Below are 24,867 nucleotides of genomic sequence, written 5' to 3' on the forward strand. Positions count from 1 at the left end.
TTGAGATGAATATTGTTTGAGCCATTTAGTGCAACTTAATTCACTCATTACTTCCCAAGAAGTTATTAATGCTCATAACGAGCTTTAAATCGTACCATCTGCAGATTTCCAGAAACGGTGCTTTTTTTTTTGGTCTCAAAAAAAGCACTGTCCAGAACACTTACAAAATTAGCACTAGGCACAGAGACTGGTCTCTGTGAGGTAACTGTTAGCTTGTATCTGCAAAAATGATGAGGAGTCCGGTGGCACCTTAAAGACTACGGGTATGTCTACACTACCACCCTACTTCGAACTAGGGTGGTTTAATGTAGGCAACCGAAGTTGCAAATGAAGCCCGGGATTTAAATATCCCGGGCATCATTTGCATCTTGCCGGGCGCCGCCATTTTTAAAGCCCCGCTAGTTCGGGCTCCGTGCCCGCAGGTACACGCGGCACGGAGTAGGTAGTTTGGATTAGGCTTCCTATTCCGAACTACCGGTACACCTCGTTCCACAAGGAGTAACGGTAGTTCGGAATGGGAAGCCTAATCCGAACTACCTACTCCGTGTCGCATGTAGCCACAAGCACAGAGTCTGAACTGGCGGAGCTTTAAAAAGGGCAGCGCCCGGCAAGATGCAAATAAAGCCCGGGATATTTAAATCCCGGGCTTCGTTTGCAACTTCGGTTGCCTACATTAAACCACCCTAGTTTGAACTAGGGTGGTAGCATAAACATACCCTAATAGATTTATTTGGGCATAAGCTTTCGTGAGTAAAAACCAGTCCGGCAAATGCTCCCAGTGAAATGATTCCAGGCAACAGACTAAGAGACAAGTGCAAGGAAGTGGTGCAAGGCATGGGCAGGCAAGATGCAGCCCGCCAAGCTTTTTAATCTGGCCCATGGCTGCTCCACCAGGACTGAGACACGGAGCAGCTCCATGCTGCTCAAAGCAGCCCCATGTGGCTCTCTGCGCTGCGTGCTGGTGAAGTGTGTGCATGTGACTCCATGCACTGCTCCTATCCCCAGCACAATCTCAGCTCCTTTTGGCCAGAAGCCTGCCAACAGGAGATAAGAGATTGTGCTGAGGGTGGGAGCAGCACAAGAAGCCTCCCTCTATCCAGTGCATGGCGCAGAGAGTCACATGGAGCAGCCAGCCATTTTGAGCAGTCTGGGCTGCTTGCAGGCAGGGAGCCTGCCTGAGGGTCCTGCTGGGATGCTGGCTGGGAGCAGCCTGGGTGAGCACCACCTAGCCAGAGCCTGCCTCTGGCACCCCACCCTCTCCTGCACCTTATCTCCCTGCCCCATGCCAACAGCCAAACCCTTTGCACCCCTTGCCCAAGGTCACAACTCCCTCCCAGACCCTGCACCCCCTCCCAGGCCAGAATCCTCTCCTGCACCCATACCCTCCCCCCTCCACTCCTAGACCCTGCACCTCAATCTCCTGCCCCAGGTCACAACCCTCTTCTTCACCAAAATTCCCTCTCAGACCTCACACCCTTTCTTGCACCCCAGTCCCGTACCAAGCTCCCTTTGGCACCCAACCTCCTTCCCACACCCTGCACTCCCTCCATAGACAAGTGTGGCCCATGACCACTAATCAAAACTTTGGAGAGCTCCCCCAGAAAACATTACTGTCCTCCCCTGATGTCAGGTGACTGTGGCAAAGCTCCAGCTATTCCCCAAGGGTCTTGCGCTACTGGTGGATAGTGTTAGCCACAGCGGCTCGCTGTGGCCCTCCACACAGCCTCTTTCTTTACTAGAGGCAGGAGCCACTCTCAGAGGATAGTTCATAAGTTTGGGGGGTAAGCTCCTCTCTGGAGTCCTGATCTCCCTTCTCCGAGGCAGATATCTCTGATGTCATGGGGAGCGTTGGAGGGAACCTGGGCCTGTCCACTACTACGGGTTCCAGCCCAGGGAACCTAAGGCAGTGGTAACAGGCAGAGTTACTGCCACTCTCAGTCTGGCAGCTTTTTCCTGGGCAACTTCCCCAAACAATCCCTCCCTGCACCTTTCCTTTAGTACCTGCTTGTCAGTCCTCAGCTCACAAAGCTCTTCTACACAGTACTTCCTTCTTCCCATCCTTTGCTCTTTTCCTTCCCCTCTCCTTGGCTGTGAGACCTGCAGGTGTCTAATTAGCTTGTAGCTTCTAGCAAACTCCAATTGACCCCAGATACCTTCCTGGTTATGCTGCACGTAGGCTTGGTCCTTTTTTAAACTCAGGGAAGAAAAAGCTGTTCACCCAAGTCTTAGCATGTCTTCATGCCCTGATCTGGGTCAGTCACAGTGACCCAGAAGACAAGTGGCTGTCCCAAGATGCTAGGCACCAAAGGTATTGTCTACCCTGCTGATGGGAACACTGCTCCCAGCCCAGGTGACGACAAGAGTTCTGCCTGAACTATCATGCTAAAAACAGCAGTGTGGATGTCACAGTGTAAGTTAGCCACCTAACTACGGACCCAGGGGGAGGGATTAGAGAGAAAGAAGGAGTAGATGGATTTGTACTTGGGCAGCTAGCCTGCGCAGCGGCATACATACTGACCGTGTTCCCGGTGAGCTGAGTGCTTGGGCAGCCACCCAGGACAGATTCAAATGCTGTTCAGATGATTAGCAGAGCACCCACAGCACCAGCATGTGTTTCTAGGCATGTGCAAATGTGCACCATCACTAAGTGCATGTAACAAAATTTATTTCACACATAGATGGAAAAAATTAGAGAACATTGCACTCCGTTATCTTTAACAAGCTTTTTGTGAGCTGTCAAGCATGTCTGCCTACCAGGCTATGGGAGACACACTCACTGGCAGTACACACCTTGTGTCAGCTGAAGACTGGGGAATGTCCTTGTGATGCACAGCAATTACAGCTGAAGAGGTACTTCTATAATATGCAGAGTCCAATTAAAATGGAAAGAAGAGTATGATTCCTGAACCTCTAGTGCAATTAGGGATGTTGGTGCCTAGCTGTTTAAACAATTAACTGAGAAGAGGAGGCTTATCAGTTAATCCAAATGACTACATGCAGACACACAATACGGAGGGGAGGGGGAGACAGTGCCATGGGGAGCCAGCTTAAAAGCCAGCTCCCCACAAGCATCAGCTCCCACAGAGCCACCTGCTCCCCTCCCCACTGCTTCCTCTCTATCAGAGGCAGCAGTGTGGGGGAGGGAGGAGACGGGATCCCAGAGCAGCATCTGTCCACGGGGAGTTCAGGCCCCCTGCTGGGAAGAGCTGCTGCTGCCTCTGATACAGGGTGCAGGGTGGCCGGAAGCCAGGGGCTGGTAGCACACTGGCTACCAGCTCTGCCCCCGGGGAGTATTTTAGTAACTGTGTAACCACTAAAAATTGTTGCAGCTACACGATTACTAAAATACATGATATTTGTAACCAGTTGGACACGACCCTCCTCCCTTCTCTTTACTGGTGTCTAGCTGACCAGACATACTCCTCTGCTTTTCCCTTCTTCCCTGACCTGGGCTTTCTTTGTTAAGCTTTTTATCATGTCTTTGGTATGTTATCTGTAGTACAATGCAACTTCTTGTACTCAAGGCTATGAAGCCCCATTTTGCTTAGAAACCACATTGCTTATGAATATGTATGTAACCTGTGGAATGTGTACGAGGTGTGAATGAAAAATACCCAGCCAAAAAAGGCAGTTTAGGATCTGTGACCTTTTAAGGGAGACAAAGACCCTGCAAGCAGATAAATTAACTGAGAAGCAGCCAGTGAATCCCTTTTCCTCCCTCTTATCTCAAAAGGTAAGATCACAGCAGAAACCTGGGACTGGCCTGGAGGAAGTAAAGACCTGCAGATCTGAAGGGATCTCCCAAGGAACATCATGGACGAGTCTCCGGGAAGCTGATGCCTGGCCAGCACTCCAGCCACCAGTGAAATCAAAAGTAACTTATACGGTACTTGCAGCCTGCCTCCAAACTGCCAGTCTGAAGGTGATAGATGTGTGAGAGTATAACTTTACTCTTAAGAATCTGTGCCAACAACCATCCCCAAAAGCAACACTGCTCCAGCCCACCCTTTTGTCCGGTTTTGTTCCTTAGAAGCTCTAAGAAAGTGCAACAACATTGAACATCTCTACTTTCAATATCAGAAACCTGGCAATATTTCCACAAACAATACAGGAAAAATGCTACAGCTCAAGTCAAGGGATACTTCAGTTACAAGCATAAGTAGGAGAAAAAGTATAGGGAACCTGTGATTTCACAGACCTACGATTTCATTGCTCATTTAAAGAAAAAAAGCCCAAGCTTAACAGACCAGAGAGACATCAGCAGATAATTAAGTTGCAGTTGCCAGAGTAGCGACTGCTTTCATATGAGTTCTCCGCTTCACTTGTCTGTTTTGGCAGGTAGACAGACATTAATCCCTGTTCTCAGACACTGCCTGCCAGAGACACTGAGGTCTCCATATATCCACAACAGGCTGTTCCTTCGCAGACAGCTTCAAGTGCTATATTTTGCCATTTGTGTCTATGCCCTTTAGTGAGGTGCTCTAGACATCTGTCAGCAACTCTCTGAAGAGTATAACCTTGCACTTGTACATGAGACCATCAGGCCACTCCCTTCCCCCCAAAAAAATCCAGGGATTTGTTGGGTCCCTTTCATACCCCCCCCCCCCCCCACCAACTAAACCCAAATGACACAACTGTTATGGCAACAAAAGATTATGGCTTTAAGCACATGCCTTTGCACTTGTTCAGTGGCCAAATCTCACTTGTTCCCTCAAGTAGCCATAAAACTCAGTGTAAGTGTCAATAGCCAGGATGTAGCCTTGCAATTCTGCCAATTCAAATTATCAACTTGATAGTTAAGATCAGTGGCAAAGTATCACGCTAGCATGGTTTGAAACCAAAGCATTAGTATGAGTAACTTATGCTTAACTGATTAACTGGGATCCCGTGAGCAGGGGGCGGCTACCCGCTTGTGGGGTGACATGGTGAGCCCAGCTGGACTGAAGCAGACCCCTGCCTGCTGTCCAGCTGGGCCTGCCAGGCTGGGCCCACTGCATCCCAGGCGGAGGGCTCTTCCATCCTGGCTAAGCCCATTGGTTAACCACCCACCCGGTAAGGGTGATGCTTACTGGGTAACTAGCTAACCCTTTACATCCTAGAATAACTAGTGTTCACAGCTAAGGTGCTAACTAATCATAGTAGTATTTCCAATGGCAACCTATTCTGTCCTCTTAATAGACTGCTACGTGAATTTTACATTTATCTCTGGACTAAGCTCCTCATAGCAGGGCCTGTACTTTGTCATCCTAGTAAGGCACCCCATAAACTTGTAGTAAGGCCTGTACTTTGTCATCCTAGTAAGGCACCCCATAAACTGCTCGATTATGTTTCTGCACTTGCTCTCTGTGTTAAGCTCAAACTTAAGGGATAAGAACAAATTCAGCCCTTTACAGAATACTTTCAGACTCAGGAAGAAGAGTACATTCTGAAGAGACTGTATTGGGGGTGGACGGGGTGGGGGGACAGAGAAGAATAAAAACAAAAAGCAATTTTCACTTTAATGGCAAAAAAAGCATAACGTGCCCTGATTTTAACCTAGTGCAGAATATTTGTCTTTTAATAGTCCATGACAAATGTACAAGTGAAACACTATTGTGAGTGTGGCGAGGAGTCCTGTGGCACCTTATAGACTAACCGAAGTGTAGGAGCATAAGCTTTCGTGGGCAAAGACCCACTTCGTCAGATGCATGCTTTTGCAGATTCAGACTAACATGACTACCCCTCTGATACTTAACACTATTGTGAGTGCCACTCTTCCAAGAAAGGAAAGTTTAGGATCTGTGACCTTTTAAGGCAGACAAAGACCCTGCATGATCTGTTATGTGCAGGGAGCTGGCTTCCCACATCTACCAGCTCCTGACATCCCCCTCTCCCCCACCACCTCCCACGCTGCTGCCTCTCTATTAGCTTAACAAGCCGGCTTGTCACAGGTTACAGAAGCAGCAGGAGGGTCAGGGTTAGAGAGTGTGTGTAGACGTTAGAAGTCACCAATAAGCCTAGGCTGATACTCCATTATGACTGTAGGGCAACAGGGCCAAACCAGAGCAGCACTGCAACCTTGTGTGGCACATCACAATCCCCAGCCCTGTAGGACAGGCACTACTGTTGCCAGGTGCGCTTGCTTTCTTATCTCCACTCTCTAAGGACAACCCCTCTGAACCAGGCCAGGATGAGGGTTGCGATACTGGGGTGGAGGGTGCATAAATGGAATGGTGGGAGTGACTCTGCGCCACCATAATTCGTATGGAAATGAATTTTTGAATATGAATATGCATAACTTAAATATGTTTTATGCAAATCAGGGCAAGTAACTTATCATTCAAGATCCTATAATCCCCTGAATGTGTATATTTCATTTGTGGGCATGTACCTCTCTTGTGTGTGAAGGTAGGTCTTCTAGTGAAAGCCACTAATGGCACTTGAGCAGTGGGCCACCGAGTTCCTTAAGACAAGGATCTATGAATAGTGTTGTTTTTCCTGTAAGCCTCAACTGTGGTAGGTCCTACAAAGACATGTGACCATGCTACCGGGAGCTGGAATCCATCTTGAATATGATATTTTCCCACAAGGATGGGGGGGGGGGGAATGGGACAGAGTTCCCACCCTGGTTAAATTCTATTGAAGGAACGGGAAGCAAATTATCATCTTCAGCTGGCTTCACAGACTGCTGCCCACCCCAAGAGGTTACATGAAAGATGGAAAAGAGCTTCTGGACCCAGGTCAGAAAGAACAGCTCTGGCTGGAAAAGCCTTCACTTGAAATGAGAACTAGGATGAAAAACAAGTCACAGTGGGTTGCAACACACCCAAAATGCAGCTGGCATGTCATCTTATAAATGATCTGACCACAGAACTAGGAGCCAGGAACAGTGGAGTTCTTTTTAGGTCTGCCGGGCCTTGGGCAAAATCCTTCTGCCCACCTCTGTTTCTGCTCTGTAAAATGGAGAGTGCTTCTCTCTAAAAAGGAGTTGTAAGGATTAAAGATTTGCAAGAGCACTTTGTTATCGAAAGAAGTGCACTGCAGTATCTGGATTAAAGGATTAAAAAAAAAAATACAGCTGCTAACAAAGCTACTAAATCTTGCTCAACTCTTTTCTTACCAATTTAACAAAGTGCTGAGTTGGAAATTTGCAGACCTAATTAATCCTTATTATAGAACTGGGGCGGGTGGGAGGGGGCAAAGGGGCCTTTGTGGGTCTGATCAGGCCCACCAAGCAGTGGATCCAGCCCGCGGATGCCCTGCCACTCCCCAGAGCTCCCAGGCCAATCAGGGCTGGGGCGGATGGGGTCCATGAAGTCTCCTCCTGCCCTGCAAGGGTGTGGGTGCCTAGAGGGAACCCCCAGCTGTTCAGAACAGCTGGCAGTTCTCTCTCGGCGAGTGGGGGAGGGGGAAGCTAACTAGGTGGGGACAACTTCATGGTCTCGCCACGCCCCAGGCCAATCAAGGTTTGTGGAAGAGAGAGTACAGAAGTGTCCTGGCCCCGCCCCTCAAAAATTAGTAAAGTGCTCCCCCTTCTAAAATTGTCCACCCCTGTTCTAGAACCTACTATGACAGTTTTCCCACACTCATAAAGACTCAAAACCCATGAGGCAAGGACGTGCTACATTTAAAGAAACTATAGGTACGTCTAGACTACATGCCTCTGTCGCCAGAGGCATGTAGATTAGGCTACCAGACATAGGAAAATGAAGCGGCGATTTAAATAATCGCCTCTTCATTTAAATTTATATGGCTGCCGCGCTGAGCCGACAAACAGCTGATCGTCGGCTGTTTGTCGGCTCAGCGCGGCAGCCATGTAAATTTAAATGAAGAGGCGATTATTTAAATCGCCGCTTCATTTTCCTATGTCTGGTAGCCTAATCTACATGCCTCTGACGACAGAGGCATGTAGTCTAGACGTACCCCGAGACACAATTAAGCAGAACCCCAGGCTCCTAAGTCTGTATTCTTCTATAATCAGAAGGCAAACTTTCTTCCCTTGCACTTGAGAACTTAACTTTGTTTAGCCGGTTTTAAGATCTGCTGGCAAAGATCTCATGTGTGTATATATAGTATCTAGACTCTCTTGGTGCAGTCTAGGTATTGATCCATTTTGATTTCTTTCAGAATAGTCCTTTAATCTAAACAAGTACATCAATCTGCATCTTCAACTATTCCAAAAACAGCAACCAAAATAGAGAAACTATGCATAGCTTGCATAGTTCAGATGTTGCAAACATCAAGCTCTGCACTGAATTTTACAAAACAATTTGTGTAACGCACAACATAATTCAAGACCTGGACCACCACAATGCTCAAACACAATTCAGACTATTAATATCTTATGTGCAGCAACCCAGGTTTACAAACTAGTGAAAAGCAACAGTTACCCGGACAGACTTTAACCTTAGCTAACCTTGAGGAGCAGTGACTTACTGTCACACCCATCTTGAGGCTGAAAAGGACAATAAAAACTTGATGCTTCACTCTTCCTCCTATCAGTGTTTACAAGAAATGAAAGACCGACACCTCCAGCTTAATACTCTGAGATGCCAGTGAGAAAGCATTTATTATTAACACAGACCTCATCCTCATACACTCCTCCCAAAATGCCATCTACATGCTTACTTACAATATCCAACTGGGGACGCATCTGCTGTTACTCAAAGTACCAAAAAGAAGAGAGGAGGCTACTTTTCAGCCTCTGGTGTTTTAATGGCAGATCAGCAACTGACCACTGGGGGACAGACATAAGTTAGTTTACTAGGAGGGACTCAAGTTGGTTTCAGATAAACCTTATTACTGGCTCCAAAACAACCATCTTGTCAGACATCCAAATGTAAGGTGTGGAAAGGAGAACGAATTTGGGGGAAAAAAAAAAACGAACAGTATCCTAATCCAGTGGATACTTGACAATCTATAGCTTCATCATTAACCTGCCTCTCTTACCAGGCCTTTAGTAGAACTGATGCTTCTTCCAAGGCACAGAAGATAATCAAAAGTGATTTGGCATTAACACTGGCAACATTTATGAACAGAGCGATGGTGTTGAAAATAAAATGTATATCTGCTCCTTTCCCCTCTGTCAGTCTCTAACTGTTTGATTTCAAAGTAATATGATATTGGCTGCATTTAACTGGGCTTGAAGTGACCTAATCTTTGTTCTATTAATAGAGGCACCCACAGGAAAACGGGAGCAAGAGACATTCTTTAATAATGGAGCTAAAACACTTTGCAAGCTATAAAGGTTCCTATAGGTTAGACTGTTACGCTCCTAGAGAAAGGACACTGGGCCACCCAAGAAAGGCTCATCGAGTGAAATCATGACTCTGCTGAAATCAGAGGGAGTCTTGCGTGTGACACAAACAAGGCTAGGCTTTCATCCGTTTATTCTATTCTACAATGAAGAAAGAGATAGAAAAATGAGACCGAAAATATCACAACGCCACTATGTAAATCCAAGATGCATTCACACCCTGAATATGTTCTGGTCACCCCATCTCAAAAAAGGATGGAGAGGAACAGGAAAGTGATCAGAGAAGGGCAGAGATGAGCAAAGTAGGCATGTGACAGGTTAGCCAGCAAGCACCACCCTTAACAGGTGATGCTTACCAGTTCCAGTTAATTGGTGGGGGCTGGAACAGATCCCTATCCATATGGGGGGGGAGGGGAAGGAGACGGGTCCAAGCAGCATTTAAATGGGATTTTACAACCCTAGATCAAAAGTATGGAACAGCTTCTGTATGAGGAAAAACTAAGATTAGAGCTGTATAACTAAGGGAGGAGATGAACAGGGTATATAAAACCATGAGACTGGGGGGAGAGGGTGTTCACACACTACAAATGTCAGGAGTCATCCAATGAAAGGATAAGGCAGGCGGTTTAATACAAAAGGAAGAACTGTGGAATTCACTGATATGGGATGTTATAGGGGAACCAGGACAGCCCTATCTTGACAATAAATGGTGACGCCTTGACCACAGTGCAGATCATAAAAAGCAAAATCCAAGTCTGTCTCAAGTCTGGTGCACACAGCACGCAGGCAAGGCTGGGGTTGGGAGAAGCTGAGGGAGACTGGAATGTTTTGCATAATGCAGATTAAGTGGTACAGCGAGACCACATCAAAAACACACAACAAATCAACCTTGTACTGGTACTTCTGTTTCTGATGAGCAAAAATTACAGATGCAGCCATAAAACAGTCAACTACACACGTAGTTTTTGCAACATCCTGAGTAGCAGGATGCATCTCAAATAGGGCATTGGGCATTTTAAGTATCGTACACAATATGCAATCAATAGGTTAATATTAGAACAACCAAGTCTTGCTCTGCTATAAAATAGGCTTAGTAAGAAGAATCGATGGGAGGGAATGAGTAGAATTGACCCACAGGTCCTGCTCAATGTAACTAGAAGTAAATAGGCCCTTCACACTTGTAATCCCAGTGCATGGTGTTCCTACAGGTGGGAATCAAAGGAACCATGACCTCCTGCGTGGCACTGTGTACAGGGTGAAGTGTAAGTGAACTAGGCTTTATTATTCTATTATAGTAGATCTTGCTTTTGCACTGCTTTGTGCTATATTAATTGCTTTGGACTGTATAGTATTTAAGGGTTAAATTGTATAGTAATTGTTTCTAAGGCTTGTGAAACTTCAACAACTGTGTTAAATGCTTAAAGCTTGGAATAAATAAGAAAGTGGTTAAGTCTCCCTAGAATGTCCTGTTTTCCCTTGGATCTAAAATAAAATCGAACCACACGACAGATGTTAAAATGGCCAAAAGTATAACTGGGTTAGGGGAAAAAAAAAAAAAAAAAAAAGAAATCACGCATTTGCCATTATTTCCGAAGGTAAAGCACCAGTATAAAAAGGAGACGTTTAGATGCAAAATGACGTGCTAGATGTCTGCAGTTTAAAAACACGCTTCCCCTAAAATTCAGGGCTTCACAAAGCCACAAGGAATACATTAGAAGTGGGGGGAAGGGTTTCAGACAACTAGAGACTAAAGTAGCTGACAAAGGATTAAAAGAAAGATGGTTGCGTAAGACACTTTGGGATGGGCATTAGTTGCTATACAGAACACAAGGTATTGTGACTTTAGCAACTATGCAGTGGCTACATTGGCAGCCCTGCTGATGGCCGTCTTACATTGGCAGCCCTGCTGATGGCCGTCAGACCAAGTCCTGTGTAGGTCACAGCAGCACCAGTTTCTACCCACAGTGCTTTAAGTAATCCAGAGGAATTACTTCATGGGGATAGTTCAGACCCTATCGGTATCTTAAGTGCCTCTTCTGGAGCTGCCAACCAGCCCATTACCAAGCCCAACCCAAACCATGAACTTGCATCTGGTGCTTAAGTTCATCCAGGTGTTGTGTTCTAAGGTTCTGGGACAGGTGACCATCCAGGTTACATAGTAGTAATCTGGAACTGTGTTAATTCACGTCGGTATTACAGCAAGAGCAAGACTGGAATGCGTACAATTTTTTTCCTCTTTCAGCTTTGTTTTTATGAGGCTCCCTCAGTTCTGAGAGGAGTGAATTTAATGAAAGGGTAAAAGACAATAGAATGGAATACAGAGGAATCTATTTTCCAACAGATTTGGCTTTGACGAACCAATCTTCCATGTCAACAAAGCAAAAAGGAATTTGGACACTACTGTAACTGAAGAAATGAGTTCATGTCACAGACATCTTTGTTGCAAGCTGCCAACCAAATTAAAATTAACAAGTAGTCTGTTCTAGTCAAACCCCAAATCATTTTTCATCCACAATCATCAAAATATTAATTGGTTTCTGCTCATCTTGTCTTCATTTCTAAGCAATGAAGTTTCAAATGAAATCATTTATGGCAAATGCAAGCCATACACCAGCCAGCCGGCTCGGCAGGTCACACCAATATTGCCTGTGTTATAGAATGATTACAAGAGCTGCATTTAAAAAAAAAAAAAAAAAAAAAAAACCACCACACACCTCAATCATGTTCTAGTAACAATGGCAACAGATGCTGTTTGTGCCACTCCCTACAAATAGGCTATGTTTAGGGAAGGCATGAGGAGGGTTTAGCATACAACTAGAGAGCCCCACATCTGCAGTTCTGTTCATTGTTCAGATTCAGATTTTTTTTTTTTTTAATTAGAGACAGGACAACAGTGCACAGGGAGATGCAGAATATACCTATTACTTACTTTATGGCTCCTAAGTTTTAGTTCTCTATAATCCCATAGGCACTGAAAAACCTCTAGATGATTGTACAACATGAAACATTGGATTGCAAGCTCATTAGAGCAGGAAAAGACTTCTCACTGCAAATGCACCTTCCCTCCGTGATCTGTACAAAACTTAGCTGCTAAGATTATCTTCCTGACCCATGGCGTTGATCAAAGCCCAGCCTCCCAAACCCTGGCTAGCCCTGCAACACTACATCAAGTTCCAGCTTCTTTTCCCCACTTTCCAAGCTCCCATCCCCAATGAGTTCCTCACTACTGGTCCATGAAGCATGCCAACTTCTTGCTTTCTCTATTTTGCCAATTGAATTCTCCATACCAGACCTGTTTTCCAGGCAGTCCCCTTTGCACACAGACAACTGAACTGAGATACAGGCAGACAAACATGGAGACAGTTCACACTTTTTGACTATCAGTAGAAACCCCTCTTCTATTCACCTTGTTATTTTTCTTAGGCTTTGTCTCTACTGATAAGTTAAAGCACTACTGAGGCAGCACCTTAACGTGACAGTGGTCATAGCACCAGCATTGGGGGGAATACCTCCCCTCGCACTCTAGGTACTCCAGGAGAGGAGTAGCTAACAGCTACCATTGGGAGCCTGTTTACACTGGTGCTTTAGAGCTCCATAACTTGCTGCGCTTTGTGTGTTGTTTGCTCCCCTCCACAAGTAAGTGACAACACTAAAGCGTAGACAAAGCCCTTAGATTGCAAAGCTCTTAGATTGCAGAAGATACCACACTGGGACTCCAGATGGACTGCAGCAATGGAAACTTGGAAATAATGAGGTTTCAGCAGGTGGATAAGTATCCCTTTGGAATTTAGCATGACTGGACGGCATCCCCTCACCAGCTTCTGGGATAAACATACAAAACATACAGGCTTCTCTTGAGCAATCCCATTATTACAGCAAGCAGGGTCTGGACTGAGCTGGGCTGATGAGTCAGTATTTGGGGGAAGAGGGGAGATACAAGGAGTGGGTGTCAACCAGAGAAACCATAGCCAGTGGTAGGCAAGGGAGAAAAGCAGAAAAATAAGAAAGGTCATAGTGGGACAGACACATGATTTATCTAGCTCAGTGTCCTGTTCTCCAAGAATGGCTAGTGCCAGCTGCTTCAGAGGAAACGAATAGAATGAGGCAATTATTGAGTGACGCACCCTGATTTCAACTTGAAAGAACTCAAGATCTCCTCATCTGACGAAATGGGTTTTGCCCATGAAAGCACAGCTTGTAATATGTATATTTATCTATCAGTCTCTAAAGTGCCACAGGACTACACGTTTTGATACCAAAGTTAATGTTTCTGCAAATCCATATCTGAATTCCTTCAGAAAGCTTGGGTGAATATTCCTGGTGACTTTGTTATTGTTCAATTTATTATTAATTATCTCCTGTCCTCTCTTGACACCTCAGTCTGGAACAATTCCTCATATCTGTCACCTAAGAAGACTGGCCATCCTCTACAATGAAGACTGATGCAAAGAATTCATTTTGCTTTTCTGTAAAGGCCTTATTTTCTTCCAGTGCTCTTTCAGCACCTTGATTGTCCAAGTGAGTGCTTGGCAGTCTTCTTGCTTCTGCTGTACATACAAAAATTAACAGCAGAAATATCTTTTGCGAATTGCCCTTTGGCTTCTTTTTTGGCCTGCCTAATTATAGCTGTACACGTGACTTTCCAGAGTTTACACTCCCTCCTATTTTCCTTACTAGGTTCAGAATTCAAAGTGTTAAAAGATGCCTTTTTGCCTCTAGCCACCTCTTTTACCCTGCTGTTTTGGTCCCCTTGCTGCTTTTGATTATCATCATTTTGGGTATGTATTTAGTTTGAATGTTTATTATGGTGTTTTCAAAATAGTTTCCATGCAGCTTGCAGACAGTTCAGTTTTGTAATTGGTCTTTTCAATTTTCTGTTTAACTAGCTCTCTCAGTTTTGGGTAATTCCCCTTTTCTGAAGTAAAAGGTTACTGTGGTGCGTTTGGCATTTTTTGCCCTACAACGATGTTAAAATTTAATTACACTAGGGTCACAAGGACTTGGTGGTTCTGCTATATGCACTTCTCAGACTAGATCCTATGCACCACTGAGGACCAAATCAAGAATGTATCTGTCCCTGTGAGTTCCAGGAATAATTGCTCCAAAAAGCAGTTACTAGTGGTATCTAGCAATTGTAGTATGGCATCTTGGCCTGAGATGACATGTTCCCAGTCAATATGGGATAACTGGCCCAGTCAATATTAGGGCCCTACCAAATTCACAGTCCACTTTGGTCAATTTCTCAGTCATAACATTTTAAAAAGTCGTAAATGTAATGAATTCAGCTATTGAAATTTCAAATTTCTTGGTGTTGCTACGGTAGGGGCCCTGATCCAAGAAGAAGTCATGAGGGGGGAGGAGGCTGCATGGTTTTCGTAAAGGGGCGGGGAATACAGTACTGCTACCCTCACTTCTGCACTGTTGCCCATGGTTCTGGCTTCAGAGCTAGGCAGGCTCATCGGCTAACTGTTTATACTATCACGTCCATATACAGAGAAAGGGGAGGTGATAAATCAAAACAAGCAGCAAAATCTTTCATGCTCCTATTGCCACGTGAGTGTAGGATGGAAGGGAAACAAACAACAAGGGGAAGAAGCTGGAGGGAATTGTGTAGCCTAAGGAAGAATATTTAGTGAGAATCTGGAACATATGTTGAAGATTTGTCTTGCCATGATGGACAGAGCAAAGCAGAAGCTTACTTCTCACTCACTAAACATGTCTGTAGATCAATGCCATCTGCAACCAATAAAGACCCAGATATATTTTTAATGCAGAAGAGGCCTGGAGGTGTTCTGCATGTGATTAACAGAAAAAGCAAGGCACATTACTCCTTGAATACCTGTTGCATTCCCCCCGCAGCTAGTTTCTCAGCGGCTATAACTCACCATGCCCATTGCAGTAGTAGATCCACTTCTCTCTGTTCTGAGTCGGAGTAACGGATTTTTTCAGACCAGCCTTCTCCACAATAGCACTGGGATCTTGCCGAGGACCTTTCTTCAGTGTCCGTGAGCTTTTACGAACACTGCACACAACTATCACCACGAGAACTAGCAGCAGAAACAAGACAATCATCCATGGTAAGTGCTCATTGATATCAAAATGCTTGTGAGCGTTCTGGCGCGGCAGGCCTCTCTTGGGGGGCATGTAGGGAATGCTCGACTTTTCACCGCTTGTCATCTCCAATGCTGGTTGTTGTTTCAGAACTGACGGGCTGTGTTTGTGATAATGATTTTGCTGGTGATGTGTAGCCCTGGAGTTTGAGATGGTCATATTGAAATTATCTGTCCCATTCTCTGAGGTTTCATTGTAAAAGTCTGTTGGTTCTATCGTGCCATTGTACACATTTGGTCTAGGAGAGGCAGCAAAGCTGGAAACTGAAGAGTTGACACCTGTGAACAACAGAGAAACTTGAGGTCCATGAAGGTTCTGTTTATTTTTAAAAAATCTTAAGCCACACAAGGACACCAAAATTGGCATAGTCATCTTGTGCTTCCTTTCAAGGTCCACACTTCGAGGGCTATATACTTGTGTAGGATAGTGAGGTTCAGTTTTAACGACATAAGATGCAAACTTATGTTATTTCTTACACACTAGCTTGCTCAACTTATCTCTAATTACTCTGGCTTAGTGTGTGTTAGACATTGGATTTGTGAAAACTCCTCAGCAAAGACTGCTGGGTGATTAGAGGGATGTTGTCACCTTATATTCAACCCCAAGTTTTAGATTTTTTTAAAAACTGAAGCACACATTCTTTACAGAGCTTCGGGTCAACAGGAAAGCTGTCAAACCACTAAAAGCACTCTCCCGTGCTGTTTGTAACCAAAATATTGCAGAAGTCACAAACTGAAACTAGCTTAACAGATTTTGGTAAGAGAAATACAGAAAGCAAAACCAACGTAAGTAGCTGCTGGAAAATTATCCAGTTCAGGAGCCTAGTTGTTCTTAGGAGAGGCTTGAGGTCCTTTGGCCACAAAGTATGACTTAAGTTAAATGTGTTCCTTGAAAGTTTATTTTCACCACTCATGAATAGATTTATGTATTAGTGACTGTCCTGAATTTTTAGTCAATCTTATGAATTAAAAGCCTTGCAAAAGAATAGCACAGACTAGCATAGCAGGGACTGTAGCCTAGTAAAGTACTCACAAGGCTAGGCTAGTAGTCCTGAGAGTGTTTCTATTCCAGCCCTGCCAGGTTGTAACTTTTTGTAGCCATTTAATCTGTGCCTCAGTTTGTCAATTGGATATGAAACTTGTCCACATTAGAGAGCTACAAATTAAGACTATTATATATAGTAATAGCTAAGGAATCAGCTGGAGAGAAAATGTAAACGTAACAGACAAGGTTTGAGTAACTAGAAATGTGGTGTGCCACAATGTGAGAATGCCTAATTTGAGACCCGTTAATACGACATAATTTACAGGCAGCAATGAACACCCATTCTCTATAGATCAGGTCCCTTTAAGGTATCTCAAATTGAACACCCCAAAATATATTTCAGTGAGAAGTCTCAGCTAAGTGTAGTATTTTTGTACAATGCTTAGCTTTACTCTAACTCACTAAGGAATTATTTTCAGGCGCTTTACATAGTCAAAACGGGAGCTGATAGCGATTGGAAGCTTTCTGTATTTCTGATCGTGTTAAAGAAAACAGAGTTTGAGATCCAATGGAAATTTTCCCCACCCGCAATGGCTTACGGAAACCTTAACTATAAAAATTAAAGAGATTTAATACAAGGATGTTTCACTCCAGACTTAAGAGAAAAACACAAAACTCGATTTAAGATAGGCCACAATGATATATTTAAAAAAAAAAAAAAAAAAAAAAAAAACACACTACTGGAGGTAAGACTGGAGTTCTAGGGAGTTAGTTTCACGCTTCCAGCTCTCCTGCAGAAACCACTATTGGAACAAGATCCTCCGTGTCCTAGCTTGATGGTGTAGTACACAGGGGAGTAAACTCCCTTCTTAAATGGGTTTCCAAACTGTGTTTGCCTTACAGAGCAGCAGCGCAGTTTGAGCCTGTCAATGGTGCAAGAGCCCCTTTAACAGCATCCAAGAGCCTAGAGTTCTGCATCTGAATCCCCACTTTACTGCATCAACAAGACAGGCTTAAACAACAACTCTCTTTGGGGAGGAGGGGAGGGTGGAAATCTACCTTCAGGAACGTAAGTGGTAGATGGAACTTCATAGTTTACATCCTCCTCTTCTGGGCTCACTGAAGACATAACTGCATTAGGAAGGGATGATGGAAACCCACAGATGTTGTCGCTTGCCTTTGTTCCTGGCTTTATCACCACCATATTCTTCCTCGAGCAGTTAGTGAACGTTCTACATCTCATCACACTGGAAGGCACATCAGAAAAGGTACCACGAGGGCAAGGTTTACATCTAACATCTTCAGTCTCCGTTCCTTTTTTCCGCACACCCCAGCCAACTGAGCAGACTGAATAAGGGACGCAGGTGTCATTCAACTGAAATGTACTGGACGGGCAAGTGCACTCGCGGTCAGTCAAGGCAGTACAGGGTGTTTTCTCCACCATTGGCAGCTCGCAAGGTTTCCGACAGATGTGGCATCTCTCTATACCATTCTCATGCTTCGTAAAGGTCTCCTCTGCACAAGGGCTACACTCTCTTAAGGTTGTTTTTGTACAGTGCTTAGACACATAGGTTCCTGCTGGACATTTGTCACAGGTCAGCTCTTTGTTAGTGGCACGGTCAATGTGGTGATATTTGCCAGAGGAGAGGCTTATGGCATTCTGTTCAGGAGTCAGCTTTGACTGAGCACCAGTAGTGCCAAGAAACACAAGCACCTGAAAGAGAGCAAAATGCAAGATATTAACCTCAGACCCATCCCATCACCAACATGTATTTGGTTAACAATGGACAGTCATCCAAGGTAACATCCCATTCCCTGTACAGTACTGAGATGAGCCCAGCTGTCCCTAGCAATTGAGGGCAGACCAGAGAATTGGGAGGCCAGGATAAAATTCTAGCATTTAGAGGAGAAGTAGCCAGCTTGACTAGTAGTTTAACAGAAGGGGTGCAGAGGAGAGAATGGATTCTGAAGATGTACAGGATCTGAGGAAGTGGGTCTGGCCCACGAAAGCTCATCATCTAATAAACCATTTTGTTAGTCTTTAAAGTGCTACATTGTCCTGCATTTTGCTTCAGGATTTAGCTAGTAACTGGATGCAACAAGGAATGGGCTTCAAATTCTGAGGTGAATGTGCTCATAATATCTTATATTTAGTCTATCTGAACAGCAGTGTACTACTTTCCTGTCCTTGAAGGGATTACAACCTAAATAAGACTAGATGACCTGCAAGCTATTAATGCTCAAGACAGAGGAATCCACATTAGTTTTACATTTTAAAAGGTAAGAGTTTCAACTAAGGCTTGCGCTACATTGAGTTGGGCTGACAGCCATGGCAGTCAGGAATGTGCAAAAACCCCAGCACCCTCCCAACCCTCATCCACACAGCTATGCTACCGTAACGCCCAGTGCAGACACAGCACGACAGAAGAGAGATTCCATCAACACAGCACACTTTGGGGACAGACAAACTCTTCTGTCAGCATGCACTGTACCCCTGCTCTATGCGAGGATATTGTGCCAAGCACGGGGATGGAGAAGTTTTGCAAACCGATCAACAATTGGGCCTGAGATTTACATTAATTCATATGCAAGACAGACAGAACTCCACACGGAAGTGTTTTATAATTGGATTATGGTATTACACTTTTCATGCTATGGAATATGACGCATGCTAGATAATAGGGTTTTGTTTACATATACTGCTATATTCATGTTTTAGCCCCATAATCTACTATATTAAAGGCATTTCACTAAGATATCTTTCCGACTGTTCTAAATGCATTAACATGAATTTTTTTTTGTTTAAGAAGGGATGAAAAATGTGATGGTTTATATTGTTAATCATGCCCTTTGTCTTGCTGTAATCCAGTTCTACTGCATTAGGGTCATGGGTTCAATTCCCCATCCCAGGTCTCTGAGCTGACAAAGATTTTAAGGCACTGGAATGCCATGCAAGCAAACTCGGATTTGATTCTGGCTATACAGAGATTATTGAAGAGTGATTCACACTTACTTTCTCTGTGTGTCCAGGATTTCCTGCTCTACCCACCGCCACCATTTGGTACCCCAGCTTTCAGTCTTCAAGTGCAAACAAGTATATCAAATCTCCTCTAGATTTCGCATAAGATACACCAATGTTCCCTCTCGTCTTTTCCAACCATGTATGGAATAAACGTTATGTACACCAAGGCATGTGCAAATGTGCACCACCAACAGCAACCCAAAACCTAGCTGTGGATGTTCTGCTAATCAGCTGAGCAGGATTTGAATTTCTCCTGAGCAGATGCATAAGCTAGGGATATAAGCGACTAATCAACTACCCAATGTGCAAAAGCTTATTGGACAGCCGACACAGTAGTTGACCAGTTGCTCCCCGCCCCCCACCACTGCTGCTTCTATCAGAAAGAGGTAGGTAGCAAGGGAGGGGGAAGAGGTGGAGGTTCTGGGGGGAAGCCGGCTTAAAAGCCGGTTTCACCCAGCTCCAGCTCCGTGGGACGGAACAAAGGTGCAGGCGGCGTTCCACCTTTGAAATGCACAAGAGTCACTGCTGGGGCTCTTGTACATTTCAAAGGCAGAATGGTGAGCAGCACTTCAACTTTTGAAATGTAGCAACAGCCGGGCAGGCTCTTACTACATTTCAAAGTGGAAGCGTCCTTATTGATTAATCAAATAGTTGATGGAAATTCCACCCAACTATTCAATTAGTTGATTAATAGCACAAGTACACAGCTTACAGGGAATACCAGTGCCAATGGAATTAAAAAAAAGCCAAATTACAACACGAAGAGTATCAGTGGGGACGGCTGATGCAACACCATCCCCCAATGCATAGTAACGTGATATAAGCAGAGTTCTTGAAGACAATATTCATATAGTTACAACAGAAATGTTTCATAAATAAATCAAAATAAAAATTCCTTTAGAAGAGTGGATTTCAACCTCTCAATCTATTGATCCTAAACATTTTCAAATGGAAGCATGCCCCCCCCCCCCGGAAACCTTAGAAATAGAGTACAGACTTTCAGGGGTCTGCAGACCGCAGGCTGAAAGCCACTCCTTTAGAAATCGAGTTTGGAAGTTCAGTTATTACACTGATGAGAGATTTAAATTAAATGCCGAAAGGAATACTGGGATGGAGACTAATAAAGCCCATGTATTTTAATCTGCCATCTGAGTTCATACATCACTTTGCTGCACTATATGGTTACTTGTTCTTGCTTTGCTACCTATTCTGGGAAATCAGCCAAGGAGAATACATTTAAAACTCAACAAACATGACTCTGCAAAAATGATATCAGAGTAACAGCAAATTACACTGCATCATTTTTGGTGCAGTCTCCAGCTTCCTGGAAAAATATGCTCAGCCTAGCACACTTACATTTCCCCGGGTAAATAATTTATGGCCAAGGATTTGAACAAAACACATAATATTTTATAAAGAAGTAATTACTTGTGTACAGAAGTTGATGAGCTGACCTGCCAATTACTGTGCATCAAATTACTGTTCTGACAGTAAACAAAGGTTACATTAAAAAAAAAAAAAAGTGTCTCCCCTCCTCCTTGGTACAGAAATGAAAAGTAAGTGTCTTGCTACAGAAAGGGAAACATCACACTTGGATCTGGCCCTCACACAACACTTAGCCTGACTTAGCTAAGTAACTCATGAGTGTGAAAAACTCACACCCGAAACCATTCTGACCTAAACCAAGTTACAAATACCACTAAGTCAATGGAAGAATTCCTCTATCAATCTAGCTACTGCCTTTCAAGGGGATGGATTAACTACCATGACAGAAAACCCCTCCCAAGGCTGTACAAGTGCCTATGCTACAACATGACATTGGCACAGCTGCAGTGCTGTAGCCCCGCTGTATTGCCTCTAGAGAAAATAAGCCCTCGGGGTATGTCGACACTATGGAGACCATAAACACAGCCTGCAAGGGGTTTTATCTGTTGGGGAAGGAATACCTTCTCCTTACAGCTCAACTGGTCCAACCAATATTGATCTGCCTTTGATTTGCTGACCCTCTTCCCCTTGGAGGGAAAACGTCTGCTTAGCTTTCTGATTCTGTATTTATTTACTGGGTTTTACAATCTAGCTCATCTAGGGAAGAGATTAGGGCCAGGCAAGTGGTACCAGACAGTCACTGACTTGTTCCCCAGAGAAGCAGATGGGCTGGAGTATTACCCAGAGAAGAGAGGGAATAGGGTAAAGATTTCAGACACACACAAAATAATACTGTCCCTTTTAAGAGAGGGATCAAAAAAGCATAGGTCCCAGCTGCAAATGCTTCCAAGGGCTTTTCTACAGCACTCAGAACTCTGCTGCCCAGCATGAGGGGGCAGAATATGGGGAGGCAGCAGATAGAGAGGGGTTCAGTGAATTTCTTGAGATGGGTGAAGATACACGAATATGAACTAAAGGTGGAAGCGGCAAAAAAAAATAGACTTCCAGATCTCCACAGAACAGAATCACATTAATGGGAGTAGAGCGGCAGAAGGAGAGTCCTGGAGACAGGACCGATTCCTCTGCCGGGCTAAAAATGTGGCTGGAAAGGTTGACAGTGTTGCTAGGTCAGTTGAAAGTACCGGGAATTAAAGATCCTGAGGCGTGTAGGAGTTTGGAGAGTTTATTGTCCTTTTTCTTCTGATGAACGGTGAAATAATCCTTGTAGGTGGCTTGTTGGGTTTTAGTAAAGTCTACCCAAGAGGAAGCGTATGTGGAACCTTGGGTTTTTAGGGGAGTCTCTAGTATTGAGAGCGCCTCCTTGATTTTCTTCTGTTTGTTGTATAGTATGCACAGGGTTCGACAAATAATGTAATCTACTCACCCGTGGCGAGTAGTTTACAACCCGGAAGAGCCGGCACGGAGCAATCTGCGCATGCGCAGAACCGCGCGGCTGGCGAGCAGGGCTCACCACCGCTTGGCAAGTCCTGAGTATGCAGATTAGGTGGTTCCCCTCAGGAACCACATAAAACAAGAGGGGCACTGAGGGCATGATGGAGGTAATTATGTCCTTTAAACTCTCTGGTAGGAATGGTAGGAATAGAAAGGAGAGGTGTTTCAAAATATTGGTTTATTAAAGATATTGAAAGGCAACTCAGCAAAGCAGACTGAGTGGACTGAAAAGAGGGGTTTTTAAAATAGAAAAAAAAAACTTAGTATTTTCCATGCTAGAGTTTCCCGGACTTAGCCCAACTTCAGAGTCATGTTAACAACCTGCCAGGATTCCAGGGAAACAATTCTCATTGAACCATAGCAGAATACACGTGCTGCCCCGATAACATGTGGGGAAGGAGTGGATTGGAGAAGGCTGCTCAGATCAAGGTAGGACACTGAGTTCTGGGATTTACAGTTTATAGGGATTTGACATCCACACCTGTTTTATAACATGAGGCTGCTGCAGGCCACTGCTGGCTCACTCTTCCGTATTTCATGACCATACAAGTAACTTACTAAGCTTCTAAAAATGATATACAATCCTACTTAAAATATATTTCACACAACCCTTCACAATCAACTGCACAGTTACATACACAGAGACAACTTCTGTTTCCTAAGCCATTTGGATCCTTTAACATTTTTACTCTTCTCCTCACTGTGGTAATGGTCTGGAACGCACTCCCATAATTAAATCCAAATGAATTGACACTGGTGATTTCCAGTAGGAGTTACATTGGGACAACAGGATAGAATTTGGCTCAGAGTCATTTTGGAACAGCTTGTAGTTCAACTATATAGGAACGATATCATATCAGCAGCCTCAGATGGGTAGCACTGTTAGTCTTTGTTGATGCATTTATACTGTACCCCTTAGCTCGAAATAAGCTATGCAATTTGAGCTACACAAATTGCAGAGTTTATTTCAAGTTAATTTTGAAATAGAGAGCTACTCCGAAATGTCCCTTAACCCTCTTGGATCCTAGGGCTGTTGCTACACTTCAAAGGCAGAGGCGCCCTATCGACTAATCGAATAATCAATTACCTGATACTCAACATCCTCAATTCACACCTTCTATGATTGGGTTGGATGTTAATGGGATTAGGTGAACTCTCAGGGTGCCTCTAGACAGCGGTGCTATTTCAGAATACTTCCGGTATCCCAAAATACCATTTTCCACATCCTGACAGCTTGCCCGTTATTTTGAAATAAGAAGCGTGCTATTCTGACATCCCTGTAAACCTCGTTCCATGAGGATTAAAGGACATTTCAGAATAGCTCTCTATTTCAAAATTAACTTGAAATAAACTGCAATTTGCGTTTCCCAATCTATGCATTTGCTTATCGGATAATCGACTAGTCCTTCACATTCCTAGGCTGAACAACAAACCAGAGCAGGTTTAAAAAAAAAAAAAAAAATCAGGATTTTGTGACCCTTCGAGGCAAGTTCAGATACACTAGGGAAAGAGAAGCTGAAGACACTATAGATAATATTCATGAGATTCGTGCAGAATATACACATCTTTGATCTTAAGGTTAATTAGAGTTACAGGATATAGACACACACACTGCCGTCATTGATCTTTTATTAACAGGAACGGACCTAGTTTATTAGCCCCTTTTACCATCTCTTTGATGCCCACACACAAGTGAATGGTCTTGATTACAGTTGCACGTTATGCTGAATGACCAGCAATTGCTTTTTGTAAAGGAGCACAACTGAATTATTTTTACATGCACAGCAAATAGAAATGATAACTTCAAAGAGTGGGTCCTTGTGGGCTCCACAATGAGGAGTCTTCTGACACATGCGCTCAGAACACTTGGCAGCTGGTTTCAGCTATAAAAGAAAAACCTCCTGCTTGAACCTGCCATCTCAATCTGCTGAACTTTAACAGGGGAAGTTTGAGCCACTGGATGGAGCTCCCCAATTCATTACTTGGGATGCCCTGAAAGATTAACGGAAAGACTAGCAGATTCTACATCTAAGCTGACATTTGGACACCAGTCTTTTGGATGAACCAGAGAGACCTATTACAAACTGGCAGATTTAACAATTATATATTGATTTCCGAGTTTGCAGTTCAGGATAATATCATTTCAGCCCCTTAACTGTCTCTTTGGTGTTAACTTTTAGTTTGTAGTTAATAGAGGACTGGCTACTGGCATGGTTTTGGGGTAAGATCTGATGCATATTTTGATCTGGAGAGTGCATCTGGTTCTATGTGATTCTGGTTTCAATAATCATTCATCACAGAAATCTAGTTTGTCTGGGTAATGCATGAGCAACTACCGGCCCGGAGACGGTCTGTGGCCTCATAATAACCAGTCCAGTATTTTCAAAGCACACACTTGCTGCGGTGGTGAAATCTAATGATATACCACTAATTTGGGAATATGTGCCCTATATTTTGGCAGTCTGACCTGAGATAGGCACTCTTAGTTGTGTTCCATACCAGGCAGTGTGACAGATCTCCTCTCCCAAAATTTAAGTGCCACTTCAAACAATGGAGAGGAGGGGTGTCCCCAAAACTAAGTCTTGAAGAAGTATCCATGTGAGGAAAGGCAACAAAAACAACTGCATTCCAAGCAAGA

The 24,867-nt window shown here is 44.1% G+C and overlaps 1 protein-coding gene across 1 annotated transcript in view; it reads right to left on the reverse strand.

The window, feature by feature from the left end:
• TNFRSF21 (TNF receptor superfamily member 21) overlaps nucleotides 1–24,867 on the reverse strand; it is a 71,074-nt gene that overhangs the window by 30,791 nt on the left and 15,416 nt on the right. Inside the window, exons 2-3 of the mRNA XM_075923388.2 lie at nucleotides 17,390–18,044; nucleotides 15,121–15,624 (exon numbers count right to left, since the gene is read on the reverse strand). Coding sequence (XP_075779503.1) covers nucleotides 15,121–15,624; nucleotides 17,390–18,044 — 1,159 coding nt within the window. The remainder of the gene's footprint in view (nucleotides 1–15,120; nucleotides 15,625–17,389; nucleotides 18,045–24,867) is intronic.

Source organism: Pelodiscus sinensis, chromosome 3 (assembly GCF_052426305.1).
Source record: "Pelodiscus sinensis isolate ZL-2025 chromosome 3, ASM5242630v1, whole genome shotgun sequence".
Lineage (NCBI taxonomy): Eukaryota > Metazoa > Chordata > Testudines > Trionychidae > Pelodiscus > Pelodiscus sinensis.